General features: G+C 39.8%; 2 protein-coding genes across 8 annotated transcripts in view; one reads left to right on the top strand and one right to left on the bottom strand.

Moving 5' to 3' along the window:
* Positions 1-1,220: 1,220 nt before the first annotated feature.
* Positions 1,221-5,830, bottom strand: dcun1d4 (DCN1, defective in cullin neddylation 1, domain containing 4 (S. cerevisiae)). 5 transcript variants are annotated; one of them, XM_028587557.1, is made up of 11 exons: positions 5,763-5,830; positions 4,343-4,413; positions 4,190-4,229; positions 3,886-3,973; positions 3,552-3,640; positions 3,331-3,401; positions 2,840-2,931; positions 2,585-2,693; positions 2,007-2,111; positions 1,746-1,848; positions 1,221-1,295 (listed from the first exon to the last, which is right to left on the bottom strand). In XM_028587557.1, exons 1-11 carry the CDS (start codon positions 5,779-5,781, stop codon positions 1,240-1,242), a joined length of 843 nt encoding a protein of 280 aa, XP_028443358.1. In that variant the 5' UTR covers positions 5,782-5,830; the 3' UTR covers positions 1,221-1,239. The 5 variants fall into 5 exon arrangements, with proteins under 5 accessions (XP_028443358.1, XP_028443355.1, XP_028443357.1 ...); XM_028587554.1 differs by lacking the exon at positions 5,763-5,830 and adding an exon at positions 5,637-5,747; XM_028587556.1 differs by lacking the exon at positions 5,763-5,830 and adding an exon at positions 4,747-5,630.
* A 6,659-nt stretch (positions 5,831-12,489) lies between these two features.
* Positions 12,490-22,033, top strand: part of fryl (furry homolog, like) — a 75,670-nt gene continuing 66,126 nt past the window's right edge. Inside the window, exons 1-3 of one of the 3 annotated variants that reach the window (XM_028588538.1) lie at positions 12,490-12,707; positions 13,612-13,705; positions 18,426-18,495. The gene's annotated coding sequence lies outside the window, so the exon portion shown is untranslated. The remainder of the gene's footprint in view (positions 12,708-13,611; positions 13,706-18,425; positions 18,496-22,033) is intronic. The other 2 variants (XM_028588537.1, XM_028588539.1) reach the window with 2 other exon arrangements.

Raw genomic sequence — 22,033 nt, 5'->3', positions numbered from 1 at the left:
ATATATATATATATATATATATATATATATATATATATATATATATATATATATATATATATATATATATATATATATATATATATATATATATATATATATATATATATATATATATATATATATATATATATATATATATATATATACACACACACACACACACACACACACACACACACACACACACACACACACACACACACACACACACACACACACACACACACACACACACACACACACACACACACACACACACACACACACACACACACACACACACACACACACACACACACACACACACACACACGGGTTTGTTGGTATGTTTGTGTGTGGGATAAACAAAGTGACTTCCATGTTTTGAGGCACAATAATACTCTTACCTACACAACGTAGACACATAAATCAGTTATTGGACCAATAAATGCTGATCAGAGCACTAGTGGCTCACCGCTGTACTGTAATAAGAGTTAAGCAGCAATGCTGATTCGTTTGGTGTTATAAGGTCTAAAGCCTTTGCGGGGGTGTTAGCAAACTGTTAGCATTAGCTTGAGCAAAACAGCAGGAAGGAACAACAACTGAAGAGGAATCACTGGCACAAATCAACAGTAAACAACACAGGCACCAGAAACCTGCGATAAACCATTTTTGACACAGTGTGCTTCTTGAAGAACTCCAACTCAAAATATGAAAAACGATAGTTAGTGCCATATGTCCAGAAAAGCTCGTCAAGTTCATTGCACAGACATACAATATTGAAAGGTGCCCAGGTCAAAGTGACCCTGTTAAGACTCAGACACAATGCATGAATGGTCACTGTTGGGTTCTCTGTGCTGAAGACAAGGGTGAGGAGTGGTTCTCCTACCAATACCATTTAGCTTCCATCATCCACGTATGATACCATGCTATCCTAACACAGACAGCAATATGACATGTCACAGTGAGACAGAGCAACGCCACTGGGGATTGCTCCAAGCTTGCCCACTATGCAACTTCGGTAGGGAACACTACTCCACAATGGCAGCCCTCCGCCTCCGCGCTCTGGGCAGCATGCACCCTGGCTGCAAACCCAGTGCCCCCACCCCTAGCCCACCCACAGAACCCCTCCTCTACCCGGAAGCACCCACAGTCACTGCTTTACCATATTTGTATTGTTGTACATATTGGTTGTTGATTCTCATAGTCGTCATTGTCACAGTTGTATTCTTTTTTTTCTTTCATTTCGCTCTGCACCTATGACATCTGTCTTTCCTTGTACCATTCCACAAACTCGTCCAACAAAACTGGCCCTGATGAAAAAAATAAAAATAAATGTATTTGTGTTAAGACTCACATTAAAAAAAAGGAACACGCCGACTTATTGGGACTTTACCTTATTCCCCGTATCCCCCAGAGTTAGATAAGTCAATACATACCCTGCTCATCTCCGTGCGTGTCGTAACTCTGTCCGACAGCCCCACCGCTAGCCTAGCTTAGCACAGATCTGTGCTAAGCTAGGCTAGGCTAGATGGAGCCGGTTACCTCCAGGATCTGTGCTAAGCTAGGCTAGATGGAGCCGGTTACCTGCAGGATATGTGCTAAGCTAGGCTAGCGGTGGGGCAACAGACAGAGTTACGACACGCACGAAGATGAGCAGGGTATGTATGGACTTATCTAACTCTGGGGGATACGGGGAATAAGATAAAGTCCCAATAAGTCCGCGTTTTGTCACATTTATGTGTAGATATGCGTTCACTTACAGGCACCATCCTCATCGTAGTTACTGAGGTCCAGGTTGATTGTCCTGCTGAACTCTAAAACATTGCACCATTGGTCTTTGTTGATGACTTTGTACTTGGATTGCTGAGGAATAGTAAACAAACAGTTTACAGTACAACAACCTTTTAGTTTCAACAACCCCTGTTAAGGCCAAACGGGAATTGAAACAATCTTATATACAACTACTGTATGGGACATCTTTGATTTGGTAAAATGTTGTAAAGGACATTTGTGACACTTACTTCTAGAAACTGATTAAACACAGGGAACAGAGGCCACGTCTTTCCCAAAAGAAGTCCCAGCATGCACTTGGCTGTGTTCAAGTCCAAACTCCTCTGATCCTTTTCCTGTCCAATCAAAACACCCACAGCTTCATGAAATCAATGCAAAATGCCAACCACACTTTAAAACAGAGGAGCAGTCTAGCAACATAATTATCAGCAACATTAGCCCAATACACAAACACTGTAACTCTGTTACTGAGAATAAAATATAACACTGTTATCACAGTCACTGCAACATGTATTCATTCACTATAGCAGAGTGAGTTGCTTTCCTTCAAATCAAGACAGGCTATGTAAATAGGCTACACGCTTGATAAGTGCTTTCCCAATCCAAGTCAAACTGGAAAATGATCTTGACCTCAAAACATCAAGATTGTTGTGAACACTGGCTTGAATAAGACATTATAAGAATGTCAAATCAGGCACACTTAGCAAACAACAGTTTCCTACAGGAACTTCACTATTCACATGAACTGAATTGTTTTAGAACGCTGTGTATGGGAGCACGTTTGCAGAAAAGACTTGGCTTGACTCACCCGAGCAAAATCAAAGGCATATCTATAAATGAGCTTAAAACTGGTGCCGTCGTTTAGGACAGATCTCAGGTAGTCGAGCGAGTTCCTCAGCCTCTCTGTGGAGTCGCACCTGAAAACGACAGAGAAGTGTTAGACCTACCGAATACCAAGGGCACTCTATAAAGACAGGACTAGAGACAGAGAAAATACAATCGATCCACAATCTTGCAAACAGAATGCAAAAATACAACAACAAAAAATAGGGAGATGACATACTGTAGTAGGCCCATGCCTCTAAGCCACTCCTGGAGAGTGAAATATCCCATACTCTGGGCATCCAGCTTCCAAGCAAGAACCAGCATCACGACCTGGGCACAGACACAAACACCTTTTAGAGCTACAGACATCCTTAAATAGAAGATGAGTCAATCTATCAACTGAAATGACAAGTCTATTACATGTCAAAATCAAACAACTTACCCTAATAACCCTTGAAATAAAGAATGGGTATAAATGAGTAGTGACTTAAAAGGGAAATTGGGCTTTTTGTGAATAACTAAATTATGAATGTATCATCATCATTATTATTAATATTATGCTAACTGGTAATTTTTTATTAAACATCAAATCATGAGAAACGGCCATCACATAACACAGCAAAAGGGTGTCCAAATGACTTGCTTTGTTTGACTGGCGACCAGAGATAGAAAAGCGACCAAACTCCGACAAAACAGATGTAACCAAAATGCAAGAAATCTGCTGCTTACATTCTCTGGCTCCACTCCAATGTCCTCGCAGAACTTCTCCATGCCCTCTGGACCCACCACGTCATCACAACCTATTTTAGACCGACAAGTGTGAAGCCACATGTAGCATTCATTTCAAAGCCTGCGTCACTGATCAGTGGTCAAACGCTAATGAACCAAGAATGTACGATGATGCGAGTGGAACGATTGCTGCCACAATACGTTAAAATCTAAAAGTTCACCTGCATATTCATAGAACCACTCCAAGCATCTTTTACTGGAAAATGTCTCCTCCTCCCGGATTTGTGGCGTTTCATGTTTTCTGAAAACGCTGCAGATAAAAAGAAGAAAGTTTTAGTCACGAGCTCAGCAGTAACACGGCAAGCATGGTACAGAATTGCAAAAGTAGTCAATGTGATTTAAAAAAAGAAATGCTTTTTTTCTATTATGACATTCCTACCTGCAAAATAAAGACTTTTCAGACACATTCCTCTTTAATAAGCCACAATAATCAAGCGCTAACTGACACAGACTGAAGTGGCCTTTTTTTTAATCTTTAACAGAGGGATGTCACACCTGTCCTGGCGACTTTTCTTGGCTGACATGTCATCTCCAGCAGAGGGTCTCCTCTTTTTCCTAGGAGGCATGGCTCTAGAGCAACAAGCTAGGGAAGGAAGTGGAAGACAGAATGAAGGAGCGCTTACTTATAATCAATGCATGGATAATGCTTATTTTCTCTTGCTAAACATGCTACTCTCAAAGAGCCCGGCAGAAAGACATTGTCTTGGTAGCAGCTTTGTGCACGGCTGTCCTAGTGATGACAGCGGTGACGGTGTTTTACATGGACTACAAAACACACAGGGACCAGCTGAATGATTACCTGAGGGGTGGCTATCCTGTCCAACGTCTTCTGTCAGGTTCTGTCAAAACAGATACCACATGCTAGTGAGTTGGACACACGTGTACACAGTGCACACTCACTAACACAGACCTAAAATAATATATAGTACACAAGCTACCAATATGTATTTACCAGCCTGTGCAAGGTGTGGTGGATCTTATGGATGCTCGCCAGTGTAGTCAAGTGGGAATTCAGCTGTAAATCTATTTCCACAAAAAAAAATGAAGATAACGTCAAAAATTAAAGCATAACACACAACCTTCTGCTCCTAATTAAACTAATAAGCTTGGTACAAGTACAAGGGGAAAACAAGGTGACATCATCGTAGCGTCAACAAAAAACCTATGGTTTTAATTTTTGCCAGTATCCAAGATAGACTCTACAATGCTCAACTTACTTTCGTGTGATTTCTACTTTAAAAAAGGTTTTAAATTTTCAGGAAACGACAGAAAAACAGCTCACGCGATTGAGGGAGTGACTCTCTGCATTCCTCGAAAGGCATTGCAAACTCGATCATATTTGATCATGCATGCTACCTTGTCGCCAAATGTTATCTATGAATTCCCGTTCAAAGGCTGTCATCAAATCCCGATGTTTGGAATTTATTTCTAGAGGCCAAAACCTGACCAAAAAAAAACCACACACACACACTGCCGAGCAGATAGCACTAGCTGCATACCTAAAATTGTGTGCAGACGCGCAACTTGCACAGAGTTTACAAAGTATCTAGAGAGTTGAGCATATGGGTGTTGTAGTCCATTTCCTTTAAAGAGGCCGTAGAAACCTCTGCTCTAGTTGGGGGAATTAAACTACAATTCCCAAGCCTTAACAAAACAACTACTTCTTTCAGACCCCTCTACCCCCTAACATTTACCCCAACTGATTGAATGCATTTATATTTTCTTAGAAAAAAATCTAACATCATATGCACACTGGCACATAACCATTGCGCAGACGTTTTGCAGCAGCTGATGTAGGTGCCGCAAAGCCCGACAGCACTGCTGCAGCAGGCAATGAAAGATGTTTTACACAACTGCGTCACAATTTTCATTCTCTGTGATAGTGATAGTCCGCAGTTGACCAGAAAATTGACCTATTTACAATGGCATTGCGTTGATCCCAAGTTAGAGTTGAAACGCACAGTGCATCCTCAGTAACGATGAATATAAACATCACAACGCAGCGATTACCATCGAAAACCTTCTGGATTTGACTAACGACGGCTGCTTTAAACTGAGCACCGCTAACGCCACACACACACTAAATAACTCCAGCAAGACTGGTGTGTCAAATTAAACCCCCTGCATGTCCAAAACAACTGAAATGACACCAGCTATCCATCCTTTGTTGTCGCCCAAGACAACACTGGCAGATACAAAGGGAGCCCCGAATAGCACGGAATTCATACGTTCTCATCTAATCTTACAGAAACACGGGCTAAAAGTAGATGTAGAAACGCAACGCGTCTGCTTGCTTCTCTCCGATAAACTCTGCAGCATCTGTGACGGTTCGTAGCTGAATGCAGAAAAGCCTCTATAACGTTACTACTTACTTGCCGCATCAGAGTGCATTTTTATGAAACATACAACTGTCTGTGGGAAGTCCGGAGACCGGCCAATAGGCGGGCCTTGTCAACGTAAACCACGCCCTCGGACAATGATTGAAACAGAGGCTGTTCGGTCTCCGCCTTTGCTCGCTGGCGATTGGCTGTTAAAGGTGTCATGTCACAAGAAGGAGGAAAAATAAATAGACCCCTCCCACACAGAAATGTGATTGGGCCGAGTTCCCAAACAGGGCTGCGCTTCCTCTGTGATTCATTGGTCTAGAGGTTTTAATGAGCGCGTCAATCACCAGAATTTCCTCGTGCAAGCTTGAAACCAGCCCACGATGGAATCTGATTGGTCAATTTAGTCACAAGTAGACCTCCCAGAAGCCGCTGCTGTTTGGGTTGAATGGGTTCGTTTAATGCTAATGTCAAGTCAGCCTGGCGGAGGTTAGTGGCGGTGCGTTTGGCAATGTGAATGGTGAAATGTCTTATTATTAGGTAGGCCCAATCAAAGCCGTACCCTATCAATGACGGCAGCGCATAGCTTCTCCGTTCTCGTGTTGTCACCGGTCATCAGACGTCGATTGATGTGCACACAAGTCCTGTCCCAATGCTTCAGTTAACGTTACCATATAAAGTTTAGCAACCGTAAGCACTAACGTTACTTGTCAGGTGACTTGAAATCCTTGATATTCTAATACTATTAGACATAACGAACGGATACATTCAACATACAGCTACGTTGTTGTTGTGGGAGCGTGCTTATATGTTCCCACAGCCCTGTCCCATGTTCCCACATTTCTAAGAATAGTTTTTTGTTTTTTTTACTGAAAAGTAGGCCCTTTGTTCCCACAGCCCTATGTTTCCACATTTCTAGCAGTTGTTTCAAAATTAGGCCCCATGTTCCCACAGTTCCAACATTTCTAAGATTTTTTTTCCAAAATTAGGCACATTTCCTTTTTCATAAATTTGTATCAGATTTTGTCCCCCTTTCTCCCAATTTGGTAGCCAATTATACCCAACCTATTATCCAGTAGCAATGGACTACTGTAACCCTAACCCTAACATAGGGCTGTGGGACCATAGGGCTGTGGGACCATAGGGCTGTGGGACCATTGGGTTGTGGGAACAAAACTGTAAAAACAAGGAGTATTGTTAAACTTGTTCTGTATGTGATGCATCACTCTGTTCTTCCTTCAATAAAATATATTTAAAAAAAGAAATAAAACTATCAAGTAAGAAGACATCTGTGGTGCACCGGCAATTTTTTGTTACTTTACACAGTTTTGTCCTGCCTTGGTTGCACCAGATTGTTGTGGTCTGCAGAAGCGCAGAGAACTCTCTCTTTTTTACCCGTTGTTGTTGTTGTTGTTGGTCCCCAATTTGTTTTGTTTTAATGTCGGTAACACTTGAGATGAATAAGCCTATATGATTCTGTTTAACTGGTCCACTAGTTGGCTAGTAAACTGTACTGAATCATTGACTGAGAGTTTGTAACACAAGTTGACCAAGTCTATGAATAAGACCACCCCCCTGAATGCCACCATTTTCAGTAAATTCATATTACCTTCAAGGTGGAACTGGGCAAACCGCCTGCTGTGCTGAGTAGACCACTGAATGTTTTACTGGTGCCTGCAGGAGTAGAGCCACTGTTGACTCCATTACATTTCAGAGGGAAATATTGTACTTTTTACTGTACTAAATGTATCTGACAGTTATAGTTTCAAGTTAACAGATTACGTACAAAACATAATATCATTACATTTTATGCATTTTTGCTGCTTATATTTGCATAATCCAATAGGGTATACAGTATATAGCCTACCTTTGACTTAACGTTTACTGTACAGGGCAATGTTTTTACGGTGCATACTGCGCTGGGCACTTCTTTGTGCTTTTGTGAATTTGTGCTTTGGTATACAAGAAAATAAGAATAGTTTGGACATATAAAGCTTCAGTTTAGTCAATGGTTAAACTGTATAGTGGGGTTTCTGCATACAGTATTAAACAAGAGTAAGGGTAATCCTGTGGAAATGTCTTTGAGCAAGACAGTGAATCTGTGCCGGTCTTATGGAATCAGTGGTTATTACCACCATTCTTTGATTTATCTCCTCATAACCATGTTGCTGGGACCGATAAACCAGTTCCTGACCTTTTGGCTAGTAGTATGCTTCTAATGAAGTAATATATTTCAGTACTCCTTTCACCTCTGCTGAACAACATAAGATTAAATGTCTATAACATACTTTGATATTTAGTTTGAATGTTATTCAGTAAAAATAGATAAATGTTAAAGTAAGGAAACATGTATGTATTTGTAGAATAACTGTCTCGGGTTTGAGGCAAATTTGGTGAACCAGTATAATTAACGCTGTGTGTTTACATTTTTCTCTGTGGAATTTAATCTGTGGCCCCAAAACACTCTCATATGGGGATGCGTAAGAAATGCGACCAGTTGTTATTTCAATGTTACAATTACACCACTTTCTCGTTCTCGTTTACTTGTGCTTTTTTTGTGCTAATTTTTCATCCTTCACAGCCTAATTTTTGTAGGAATCAAAGAGCTAATTAGAAAACCCGGCTTCTTACTATCATTTTGTTATTGTAGAGGCTTATCTTCTACATGTGACGCTGTGTTAAATAACATTTACTAATATGCACAGATTCGACACTCCTGCTTCAATAAATGAAAATAATATATCATACATTATAATACATTTCCGTATGCCTCTGCAGTCACTAATCAGAATGTTACCTCAACCGATCCTGCCACCATGTGTGTGAAGAATGTTAGACAAAAGCTCAAAATACACCTGCAGAACAAGTGAAAAGCTAGAGGTAAAAGGATCATATGTTAACAGAGCTATGAAAAACATAAGATGTGAGCACAACTCTGAAGCTATTAAAAACAGATAAGTGCATAGTCACGATAAGTTGGCAAGGTGGTAACTAATCAAACTTGGTTTTACTCACTAACGTGCAAAAAATAGCAAATCATAAAGAAATGGCAAATCCTCCCAATAAGTCAAACTGTGCAGTACATGCTTTTCTGTTCCTTAAGTGCCATAAATACTACATACAATTAGTTTAAAATGTCTTTTGATATACTGCACATAAACCATGCACACAATTGCCACCAGGTGGAGCTACAATTCTTTCAGTTATTCATCCTTAGGTATTTCCAGTTTCATCTGACCAAGTAGCACCTTATTTGCAGGAGAACAAAGTCTCTTATAGGGAGCGCAACAAAGGGATTAAGTACGAGTCATTTGGTCTCATTATCAGCTGCAATATACTTTTGCAAAAACAGCCAAACTGAATAAATGTTGCCTAAAATATGAAACAAGTAGTTTTTTTTCTTTGTTTACCAATGAGCAATTCAGGCCATACCAACATAAAAAAGGAATTATTACTGCCACTACATTTTATTTTTTAAATAGTTACAATAATTCCATTCTCATATTTGCTTATCTTGACTTAAGAAAAAAAATAAATGGCATTTGTCACAAATCAAATTTTTTTTAATGTGCAAATACACACAGGACATCGTTACATAAAGTGACTATAGTGTTTGCCCTGTTTAACTAAGATCATCTGTTTGGGGACAAGTAATTAAGCAGAAAGTCTAAGCAGTGTTCTAAGCATCTAAGCAACTGTTTGAGTGAAAACTTCAACGATCATTCTATTTTTATGTTTAATTTCTTCTAAGAGGACACGCTTCTTTTAAGGTGTCTAATAATCCAACTAACAAAAGTTAAGTAGCTGTATTAGCCCTAAGCCTAAAACACAGAGCTATTTCTTTTAATACTACTTGGTTCTGGTGATCTTCTATATTTTAATGTGGGACCGAAAACAATGAGTCTGCGTTGCCATAACTGTTTACAGCTCCACAAAGTACTTCTGGTACTTTATGTACAACATATCTAGGACAAACCTTAATAAATATAGAGAGATTAAAAGCTGCATCATCACCACGTTTTGTTTTCACTTTTTGAACAGTAAGCAAACTACTGCCCCTTTGGAGAGTTCATAGCACAGAAGCAGATTTGTGATTGGAGAACTGGAGTTATGTGCTGAGCTTTTTTGTCACAGTAAGAACTCAAGCAGCAGCGCTGAATGGGCTATAGCTGTCTGACTGACCTTTTGGAGAGTCCTGTTGACACAATTACAGTAGCCCAGCCTAAATATAAATATTTGCATTGACATGGTTTTCTAGGCCTTATTCAGGCCTTATTAAATTCGATTAGATTCAACTTCATTGTCATTGTGCAGAGTACAAGTACAAAGACAACGAAATGCAGTTTGCGTCTAACTATAAATGCAAAAAAAGCAGAAAAGTGCAATGTGATATACAAAGTATAGACAGGTGGTGCATAGGCAGGACAAGAAATATATTGCAGTGTTATAAGAGCAGAATCAATATGGCTGTAATATGAACAATGTATGAACAACATGTACAGATATGTGCAACGTAGTAGCAGTGACATTATAGTAGTAAGAATATGTAGTAAGAGTATGCCAGGATCCTGTTTGTGGACTTCAGCTCGGAGTTCAACACCATCATCCCTGAACTCCTAAATCAGAAGCTCACCCAGTTCTCAGTGCCTGCCGCCACCTGTCAGTGGATCATCAGCTTCCTGATTGACAGGCACCAGCATGTCAGACTGGGGAGCATCTCATCCAAAACCTGGTCCATCAGCACTGGCGCCCCACAGGGGCGTGTCCTCTCCCCGCTGCTCTTCTCCCTCTACACCGATGACTGCACCTCAAAGAACCCGTCTGTAAAGCTCCTGAAGTGTGCAGATGACACCACTGTCATTGGTTTGAGAAGTCCAGAACGACACAGTGGCCACTGTGGATTCCTTTAGGTTCCTGGGATCAACCATCTCACAGGACCTACAATGGTCTCCCCATGTTGACTCTGTCCAGAAAAAGGCCCCGCAGAGGTTATACTTCCTGCAACAGCTAAGGAAGTTTAATCTGCCTAAGGAGCTGCTGACCACTTTCTACTCAGCCATCATTCAGTCTGTGATCTGCACCTCTATCACTGTCTGGTTTGGGTCAGCCACCAGACGGGATAGGGCCAGACTGCAACGGACCATTAGGGCTGCAGAGAGGATCATTGGAACTGACCTTCCCTCCGTACAGGACCTGTATCGGTCCAGGGTAAGGAAAAGGCCAGCAAAAATCTCTGCAGACCCCTCACATCCTGGTCACAAACTGTTCACCCTCCTTCCCTCTAGTAGGCGGGAAGAACAATTACAATATTGTTGTTAATATAATACCGTTGCACTGATTTGCCCTGCACTGTACTCATAATTAAATCCTAAAATCTCAGTCTGTTGACCGATATTGAACTATTCCTTCCCTCTCTTTTGTATATTTTTTGTAAAATTGTAAATTCTATTGTATTGTTATACTATACACTATTTTTTATATTCTTACCGTCATCTCTGTTTTTATTCTTTGTACTTTGAGAGCAAAGATTAACCAGAGTCAAATTCCTTGTTTGTCTACGCAAACCATGGCCAATGAAGCTGATTCTGATTCTGATTTAGCTAAATTATATTACGGCTCATTGGTCATTTCCTCTATCTACTTGTTCAGTAGTTCCATGGGACCATAGTTCTTCCATAACCTATCTTGAGCGTCATCCACATATATGGTAAGAGATGCTTTGCATAATTTCAGCTACTGTCCAATTATTGAGAAATAAGTGAATTGACCCTTGGGGAACTCCACATATTTTTGTTCTCTGATATGTTATTACCAATATCTTGCAAATAGAGTCGTGCTTGAAAACTATGGAAAACCCAACCCATGTTTACCTGCCTGTCTAGTAATATAATGTGGGTGACTGTGTTGAATGCAGCAAAAACAACCATTAACAATGCAACTGAGATTTTGTTGCAGTCTATATTTAAATCATTATAATTTACAAATCTTGATCAGAGCGTTCTCAGTGCTTTTCAAACTCCTGGTGGACTAGACCTGTTGACTAACAGCAGTAGATCCTTATATATTATTATTTAATTATTATTTAATTAATATATTTTAATATATTGTAGGCTGTTTAAATAATTGAAGCAAGAGATAGTGTAGGAGAGTTTATCAGCTTGCCCACAGTGGTGAATAAGGCACTCACTTGTATTGTGAGAGACAAACATAACTGTCTTGAGTTTGATAACATTGCACTTCCACTTCCAAATTGTAGCATCTATAAGCTGTATAAAAACACTTAGCACATTGTTTTATGGCGATATAAGGTAATTTAGAGTGTTTATCAATGCATTTAACTATAATTTTAATTATAACGATTTCCAAGAAGCATCCGTATATCCTGTGTATAAACAAATAATGAATGATTGATGATAACAGTTACATGGCTATCATCTTATAAGATACGGATTATTCATAGGTGGTGTTATAGGTGTTAACAAATACATAAATAAACCTAAAAAAAATTACATTATAGTGTGTTATAAACGTGTATTTCTTTTTTTACTTATTTACATAAATGCTCCAAAGGTATCTGCTTTGGCCCACTGCAGCTCGACTCCTCCGAGTACCCGCCTATCTAGTGCAAGATTCGGTGTACCCCGGTTACGATAAAAAGTGGACCCATGTGAACGTCATCCTCCAGACGTCATCCAATCAACAGGTCGTTTTCTCCGGATTGCCACGTATTTGGTGAAATAGAAAGCTTTATTTTATGTAGGCGTACACCATCACAGCCAATCGTGACCAACGAGGCGGGACAAACAGGCTACCGTCTGTTCTGACAGTGGAGCTCTCCCAACACCGAAACAGACTGAGAAAAAAAAAAAATCATACCACTACGCAAATCCTTCCAATGGAGGAAGGCCAGGACGTCGAAGCTTTTTTGGCAAATGAAAAGAACGTCTGCAAGCTAGCAACCTAGCTCAACTAAAGGGAGAGGAAACAAAAGTTGTGAGTATCGTCAGCTTTACGAACATTTAAGTAATTGAGGACACGGCGGTTGCTATCTAGCTAATGTAGTTAACGTTGGCTTACGTCAAGTTCCGTGATTAACTTTGCCGTTGAGGTTAACGTTAGCTTTCCAACTATGGTACCAAAATTGCCTGCCTTAGCATGCTAAAGAAACAGTTTGGCTCCTCTGCTAGTGAGTTAATCGCCTAGCTACCTTGCAAGTGAAACCATAGGCATCGTTCAGATTCCTCTTGTCATTAATTGTGACGCTGCCAAATAGCTGACTGGGCTGTTAACATTGCTATCATACTAGCATGTTGAACGTAACATTATAATGTTAGTTGACAACTGGCTGGTCAGCTAACGTTATATTAAGTTGTTGCTGCTAGCCAGTCTCCTGCTCAACATTAGGAGTTTTCTCAATACAGTATTAACACAGTGCTAGTTGCTAACTAAAAACTAAAAGGGACGTTACCTTACTAACGTTAAACGTTAGCCAATTTTAACGTGTCTAGTTCCTTTTTTTGTCATAGTTTTGTCTTGGTAGTATAAACTTATTCATGTCAGACAACAAAACCATCAACAAAATATGTTTACCGTATACCGTTACCCGCAGTATCAAAATTACCTCGCACGCACTGTTAACTCAGTGAATCTAGCTAGTTTTAATGCAATGGTAGGTCTAAGAGAACCCTGTTGTTTGTGTGAGGTCACGCTTTGAAATATGGTGTGTTTAAAGGCACATAACATGCCCAAGCATGGTGGTTCTTATGCATTGGCACAACAGTGAGAGAACTGTCAGCTTTACATCTAGCTAACATTCCTCGGAGGACTTCATTCTCCTTGTTACGAGTGCATCACACACACACATACACACAATGAAGTATTTGTTCGTTTTCTGTAGAGAACCAAGCAGTGGCCCTTGGATACAGTCCGATAGGAATCTGGTCAGTATGCTGTGGCTGGAGGTGGAGATGGCCAAGCTATTTCAGAGGAAGGTAGAGTGACAGAAGAAAAGTAATTTTGTATGCACTCATGGGCCCAAATGAGCGTGGACTATGCTCTCAGTAATGAGAACTTTGTTGCGCATATTTGCATGAAAAAGTGAGGTTAGTGTAGAAGGGGAAACTAAATTGTTTGTATTGCTCATCTAACATTGTTTGGTTCTGCTGCAGTGTACCATGTCAGATGGCCACTGCAGTGGCGCTGCTATGAAGTAGCACACATAGTTTGAGCATTATATACACAAGACCTGCAATGTTGTGCTAGCCTAGGCCTACTAGATCATCAGTCATTACAACTGGCTGATCCCTGTTCGTCCCTACCAGGATAAGCTTCTGATGGCATGGCATTACAGCTGTGTAGTGTATTCTCTTGGGCAAGCACAACTAGAGGGAATCCCCCTAGACTTCAAATAGCTATCTATTTGTGATTATCTGGGGCATAATTCCAGTGAATTAGTATGTTTGGTTTAATCTGGTATTAATGACATTGAAAAGCATGTGGATGGTAAAATGCCCCCTCAGTGGCCCCTCACTAAGCTGCCTCCTGCAAGGTTTGACTGTTAACTCAGCATTTTTAGTGGTGACTACAAAAAAATTATGCAATTTTTTAGTTTGTTTTTCATCTACGTATCACTTAGTTAGATTTGACTTGTGGTCTTGTGGCATGTTTGAATTCTGTAGCAGTGATGAATATATCCAACATATATCGATATTTAACACCATTACTCATTGACTTTTGGAAAGATTTTGCAGTTATTGAACTTAAATAACAGGGAAGAAGTTCAACAAATCAACAGTGAAAACCCCCTTAAGACCCTCCAAATTTAACACAAGACAAAATAAGAGTTTACTTGCAAAACGTAATGTGCCAAATAATCTTTTTTCTCCATTATTCTGTTTTTGTGATCATTAGGAGCCAAAATCCTAATCGCGATTTAAAAATGTTTATTAATTGCACAGCCCTACTGCTAACTTGTCATCATGAGAAAGCAAGCATAAAGTGTTCTTAAAATGGGCTTAAAACCCGCGAATGCACAAATATCTTGGCTGTCTCAGCACCTGCTTTTATGCCCCTTGACCTTGCAGCGGTTAACCTGGTTCCATATAGGAAGTTAGGAAATCCTGGTTGGTCTTCTCTAAAACTATCAACTATCTGAGATCTGCATGTCCTATGATATGAGCTTTCACTTATTTGGCCAGGTTACAGTAGATGAGCTCTTATCAAACCTAGACTGATCAGTTGGATCCAGGTGTGTGTGTTTGCATTTGCACAATGGCTAAATTATTAACTGGACAACTGAACAAATAATACTCTGCATGTATATTTGGCTTAAAACGGTTGCCCGGATAGTTCAGTTGGTAGAGCGGGCGCCCATATATAGAAGTGTACTCCTCGACGCAGCGGGCCCGGGTTTGGCCCTTTGCTGCATGTCATTCTCCCCCTCTCTCTCCCCTTTCATGTCTTCAGCTGTCCTGTCGAATAAAGGCCTAAAAATGCCCAAAAAATAATCTTAAAAAAGATATTTGGCTTAAAACTTGCTATTAAATTAAATATTGTCCCCAACCAATTCCCCTGTATGCTGCACCCTTCTCTGTGGTCATATTGTCCTACTTGGAGCATTGAACTCAACACAAATTGTATCTCCATAGCACTTAAGATTGACAGACATTGCTGTGCTCTTTCATTCTGTTTGTGGGATATTCACTGTAAAAAAGTGAAGATAAGAATATTCTTAGTTACTTACTTATGCCTGACACCCCTTGGGGGTTATAGGCCGTTGACAAAGGACCTCCAGAGAACTCGGTCGCTGGCTTTCTTTTCTATCTGTGACCAGGTATAGCCCATATTTTTGATGTCTGTCTGAAACGCCCTCTGCCAGGTGTTTCTAGGCCGACATCTCTTTCTCTTCCCCTGGGACAAGATAAGAATATTCACGAGTTGGTAAATGATTTGTGATGTTCCAAAATGGCTCCAAATATTTAAATGAATTATGATGGCCGTGTAGTGTTTTGGAATTGAGCAGTTGGTCACCATCTCTCTGACTTTCATAAAACTAACTTAAAGTCTCCTCCTCTTCCAAGTGCAATGTAAATTAAAGCACAACTGTCTTACTCTGATTTACATAGGTTATGCCTTCTTTATATTGATTCAATCGAAAGACTTTGCGTGACGTAGCACACAATAAGGACTAAGTCTAGCTAGAAATAACCTATAATTGAGCCCTTCTGAGGAAGATTATCCTTGGCTTTGGGAGAGAGGTTTTGGAGCATAATTGATGTTTGGGTCTGCCTTTGCCAGAGAAACCACCCTGTCTTTGCCCTCAGCTGAGGTTCCAGTCTTTGTGCCATGTTTAGATCCATTGACGGTACAATAAGGCTTCATAATTTCTGGCTACACATGTCATCCAGAGCAAGATAAAGATAAGAGGAATAGGCTATCTGTCGTAACGTGCAAAAATGTTTGTTCATGCACTTTCCTTCCTAGTCGGAAGAAGCCAGTAATGTTTCCGCTCAAGAAGTAGTGATTACAACAGGACCAGGCCTGTCATTTAGTGTTGGAGGGAGCCAGATATAGTCTATTCCCTCTTTGTCCAATTTACTGTTGCACACTGTCTGTTTCTGACTGAGCTATTCCAAGTTCTTCAAGACAAGTTCAGCAAATACTACATCACATTAGACATTCATGAGTTTGTCTTCTAAATTTTGATTGTGGTTGTTTTTGTGGTTTAGTTTATTTGTAGCAGGGAGAAGTAGCCTACAGAAAGAGTGTGTGTAATTAAAGTTTGACTGTGATTCATTTTATAAGGTGAACTGTACAAGAAAACTGTACGGAACAGCTACTGGAAATTGATATGTGGCAGAAAGCTGAAGGGAACACACAGCAAAATGAGATGGGGCAATCTTGCCTTTGTCAGGACTCTTATTTCCTGGATGGACTATCAGTCTCCTATTTGCAGCATCCTTGCTGTGTGCTGGACTCAGAAAATTGCAGGGTGATATATTAGATGAAGCCAAGTTAACCGTTGATCAGATCAGTTCCGCTCCGCTGACCTTTAACCCTTGTTGCTTGTTGCAGGCAAGCCAAAATGTACAATGTTAAAACTCCTTAACCAGACGCAGATATGTAAATGTATTGATTTGTTCAAAGTATTAGTGAGCTATGTTATGTGAAATATGTTTTAGCACTACCAGAGAAATGCATTTGAGAACCTAAATATAGAGCAGGAGCTTAGTCTGTGGCTGTATTTGCTACAGCTTTTAAGACGTGTGCACGGTTTGGCTTACCCTTTTTCTTGTGGTCACACTTTTTGTTTTGTTTTTTGGACTCGCTGAGTTGGAACAGGAAGCCAGATGTATTATTCACAGGTCTGTTAGCGTGAGAAGTGAGTTGATTGCGTCTGAGAAGGTTTTTTTGCCGTATTTGTGGTGGGTGGGATAAAGTATGTGTGATGCTACGTCGCTGTTACGTGACTTTTGGGCTTTTTGACTTGATATCTACAATGACCTGTTCTCACCATCTGTCTTCGGTGCTTGAGTGGAAGTTCTCACACCTCATCTTCTCTGTCTGGCTGCTGTATGTCTCAGTGGCTTGTTCTTCCTTCCTTTGTTTGATTACAGTTGGATAACAGTTCAAAGTGTCTTATTAATGTCAGTCTAATGTCACTGGATTATATTTATGTCATAACTATACCCTGCTTTTTTTTTTACCTTTTTAAAAAAATAATAATAATAGTGGATATGCTACGTTCTGCTCTGAGTCATACAGTTACAATGATTGTATGGTTGGATATGAGATTATAAATGGAGCCCTTTTCCGCCACTATGATGATAAAGTGAAGGGAAAGTACAGTTTTGGAGGCTCTGATCGCTTATGTAACTGCCTCTTGGATGTAGTGGGTAATCTTCAGATTATTACTCTGCTCAGGAGGTGGTTTTAATCCTGTCCCAGTACAGAGCAAACCCGGCTGAAGCCAACAGTCTACCTATCACTTTGCTATGTCCAAGAGTCTGGACTGTCCCAGCAACACTCCGGCTTTACAGCCCTATCCTTATACGGGATGTTGTTCTGTGTCATTACTGAAGAAACGTAGAATTAAATCTCTTGAACGTTGGGGTGACTGAAATAAGGCACACAGACTGCTATTCAAAGACTTTATTTCCTGTGTCAACAAGAAAGTTCCAAGACAGAAGTATTGAAAGATCTATTCTCACAGCTGCTGATCATATAACGGTTAATGTTTTGTGACCAGTCAAAGGTAATTTGGATCCATCGTAAGTTTCTACTTAAAAGAGCATATTTTGGCAGCTGGATTCTCACAATATCACAGGATCACAAGATCACACATCCATCCAAATCCATCTTCCGAGGTTTCAAGTAAGGAGCTACTGGCAGCTACGGGCATGGTTGAGGTGTGTGCGACGACTGTTCGTTCAAAACCATAATGGCGGACGTGATAGACAAATGATCCATCCAATCACCTGACGACAAGTATTTTAAGTGCCTGCCCTTTTTGAAAACAGTTTCCAATGACGGCTTCTCAGATGGTTCTGTGTAACAAACCATTTGGTGTGTCATGTCACACTTTTTGGACTTGGTGGTGGTAGTAGTAGTAGTAGTAGTAGTTGGTAAATGACCAAGATGGTTTATATGTCTGTTTTCTTGTCAGTGTGCTGCTTTGTTGTTAAAGAGCAATTTCCATGCTCTCTGTTTCAGATTCTTGTGCAGTGAACTTGTGGACCCTTCTTTCTCTTTCCAGTTCCAGCCCCTGCTCTATGGCCTTGAGGTACGTCACACGGGTTAAGTGGGTAGTGTTCCGCTGTGTGGTGGGTTTAGGTTTTACTGCAAGATAAGTACCGTGGGAATGAACAGGGTGTTGGATTAATCTCCTTGTTTTTCTTATGCTGAAATCTGAGAGGAGAACTTTCAGTCTTTTCATGCTGACATTAGTTTCTCCCGCTGCTTGGACAACTTCCCATTTATTCTGTCAATAAATGTTATCCATGCTGCAGTCCTAAGACTAGGAATGCCTCATTCTACTCTTATTGCACTTACACAGTATCTACATTAATTCTGCAACTAACAATTATTTTCATTGTTGGTTAATTTCTCGATTATTCGGATTAGTTGTTTGGTCTATAAAATGTCAGAAAATGGTGAAAAATGTCGAGTGTTTTCCAAAGCCTAAGATGATGTCCTCAAATGTCTTGTTTTGTCCACAACTCAAAGATATTAAGTTTACCGTCAAAGAAGTGAAGAAACTAGAAAATGTTCACATTTTAGGAACTATTAACACTCAAGAAGCTAGAATCAGAATATTTAGTTTTTTTCCTACAAATTACTCAAACCGATTAATCAATTATCAAAATAGTTGGCGATCAATTTAATAGTTGACAACTAATTAATTTATTGGTTAATTTTTGTTGCTCTAATCTCCATTTAAAGGTACTACTTGTGAGAATTAGGGCTTCAGGCACTTGTGACCCGAAACTCAGTTAAACTAAACATTTTCATTGGTCGCACCAGTGCATCTGACATTTAGCAGGTCTGTCTGTGTATGTGATTCTGAACCTAAGCCAGAGCCCACCACATACAAAAAGGCCAAAATATACACTACCGGTCAAAAGTTTGGGGTCACTTAGAAATTTCCATTACAGACAGAATACCAGCTAAGATCAGTTGCATTGTTTTTTTAATCAGGGCAGCAGTTTTCAGATAACATTATGTGCTTACATAATTGCAAAAGGGTTCTTGACTGTTGTGTGAAGGCTGATCTTTAATGAAATATCTACATTGTTCATTATCAGCAACCATTCATCCAATGATCCAAAGGCACATTCTGTTTACTAATCTGATATCATTTTAAAAGGCTAACTGAGAAAACATTGGAGAACCCTTTTGCAATTATGTAAGCACATAATGTAATCTGAAAACTGCTGCCCTGATTAAAAAAAAATGCAACTCATCTCAGCTGGTATTCAGTCTGGAATAGGGCTGGGCGATAAAACGATAACGATATGTATCGCGATAGACACATAATCAATATCAATAGAAAATGCGGTCGATAAAACGTTCGATAACTTGTTTTTCTTCATCAGAAGAAACCAGAAGTTGTGAATCAAGTTTGGTTGCATGAACAAAGGCCCTCACTCTCTGGCAACCTAGCAACGTGGGGAGTGACACTCTAACAGCCAATCATGTATCAGTATCATGTTTGGTTGCGCCACATCGCTGTCTCGTGTTCTTCAATAACAGAACCGGCGTGGAGTGGAAAGTGAGTGCCGGAGCGAGCGAGGAAATTGTTGATAAAACAGGAAAAGTCAGTATGGCAGTTTTGGGGATTTTATAAGTCTGACCGTAGTCAGACCAATGTCGTCAGACCGTCGTCCCCACCAACACTGGTAATACCATAAACTTGTTTTACCACTTTAGCCGCGCTCACACTTTTGAGCACAGCCGTATCCGCCATCAACGTCCAACAACATCTGCAGCTGCAACACGGCACAAGCAGCAGACCACCATGGAGAAGTACTCTGCATCAGCGCCTTACTAAACGCTACAAAGAAATAACGAACACTGTCCAGAAGCCAGGTTACCAACCTAGCACTAAACCTGCAGAAAATAGTTCCCCTAACACTTTGCACTATTTTATGACACTTTATTAAGCATTTCTTACTTATTCGTTAATTTTGCACCTTAATGTTAAGAGATAATTGTTAAGTGTTCATTGTGATTTTAGACCTGTTTACATCTTAATTATGTTTTCCATGGTTGTGTTGACATTTCTGCTTTTATAATTGAGGGGATTATAATCAGAGCAGGGTTAAGTTTTAAATAAAAATGTTTAAATTTAATATATTTTTCTCCTGGTCCTTATTTTAAATAGGTCATAAAAAATATCAATAATTATCGATATCGACCGATATGAAAAACTTATATCGTGATACAGTTTTCAACCATATCGCCCAGCCCTAGTCTGGAATGGAGTGGAATGGAATTTTCTAAGTGACCCCAAACTTTTGACCGGTAGTGTATATACCTTTTGCAAAGAATGCCTTTTCCAGTTTCCGTGGCTCAGATATGATAAAATGGTCAGCATTATGCATCGCATTTAAGAGTGCGGCCAAAGCATTGCTGGGAACAGTGCTTTTTTAGTGTTCTGAATTTAAGAAGCCAAACTGAAGCAGTGAGGAGAAAATTGAATACTGCTTATAATATAGCCAAAGAAGAGCTACCTTTTTAATTAAATTTTAGTCTTAGATCATCAGCACTTTTTAAGTTTATTGTAAATATTGAGGTTATTGCAATTTGTTTTTTAGGCTGTTAAGAAATGACCTGTGTTTGAACTTACAAAAAGGGTTACACTTAAAATCTGTTATTGCGGGCCAAAAGGCAGTGCAACCAATGTAAAAAGTTAGTCTGGAGCCCTGGCAATGGTTATCAGACCTACAATGTAGCATAGATTATAACATGGTGAGGTAGAGGCTGCTGGTTTGGCTCATACCCTTGTTACAGCAAAGTAAGACTTTTTCTGTGAGTGTTCGCATAGGTGGAAATAATAATAATAATAACTATTATAATAATAATAATAATAATAATAATAATAATAATAATAATAAAAGAAAAACAGTCATAATTTAGTGTGAAAGTCAGATGATCAGATTAACATCTGATAGCTTCCCTTACAGTACACAAAGCAAAGCTTTTGTCAGAAGGAAGAAATTGAGTGTGTTTATATCAAATTAAATGGCATGTGTGCTATGTAAAAGTAGCAACTAGATAGAGTTGATTGAGAGCAACTGGCGTTGGGTAACCTTCTGTCAAAGGAGTGTAGCTTAGGCTATTTTAGATCATATTTTAGTTCTACATGTCAAATACAATATTTAGAAAATGATTAGTGGATTACCACAGCAGTCAGAACATGATAGCACAACAACAGTCTGGTTGAGTGGTCCAACACAGGGTGAGCCCATGTTCAGTGTTTTGTGTCATACACTAGTTTTGGGTATGCGGGGCATATCCTCAAATAAAGAAGCTAACAAGTAGCATGTAGCATTGTGCTAATACATTGTTAACTTGTTTATGTTTCAATTTTGGGCAGTATCATTTGTAGACGTTGATCAGAAAATAAACAATAAAACCTCTGTTGCAGCTCTAGTTCTGGCCAACACCCTAAAAAAATAAGGCTAAAAATGTGGTCTGTGGTAAAGTCATGTTGCTTAAGGCAAGGAACTGTAAAGGTTGTGAAGTTGAATTGCACTGGTGTGCTTCTCCAAATACTGTTTTTTTCTGCCTCTGGGAGACAAACGTCATCTCGGAATGGT

The sequence above is a fragment of the Perca flavescens genome, chromosome 9 (assembly GCF_004354835.1).
Source record: "Perca flavescens isolate YP-PL-M2 chromosome 9, PFLA_1.0, whole genome shotgun sequence".
Lineage (NCBI taxonomy): Eukaryota > Metazoa > Chordata > Actinopteri > Perciformes > Percidae > Perca > Perca flavescens.
The sequence above is the reverse complement of the archived record's forward strand: the minus strand, read 5'-3'. Positions and strand labels throughout refer to the sequence as shown.

Coding starts and splice junctions, on each gene's coding strand:
- dcun1d4 (XM_028587554.1), bottom strand. CDS start 5,709: ATGCTGCAGAGTTTATCGGAGAGAAGCAAGCAGACGCGTTGCGTTTCT. Junction 3,641..3,885: donor AAGAAAAGTCGCCAGGACAG/GTGTGACATCCC, acceptor TTTTATCTGCAG/CGTTTTCAGAAAACATGAAA. Junction 1,296..1,745: donor CTACGATGAGGATGGTGCCT/GTAAGTGAACGC, acceptor TTTTTTCATCAG/GGCCAGTTTTGTTGGACGAG.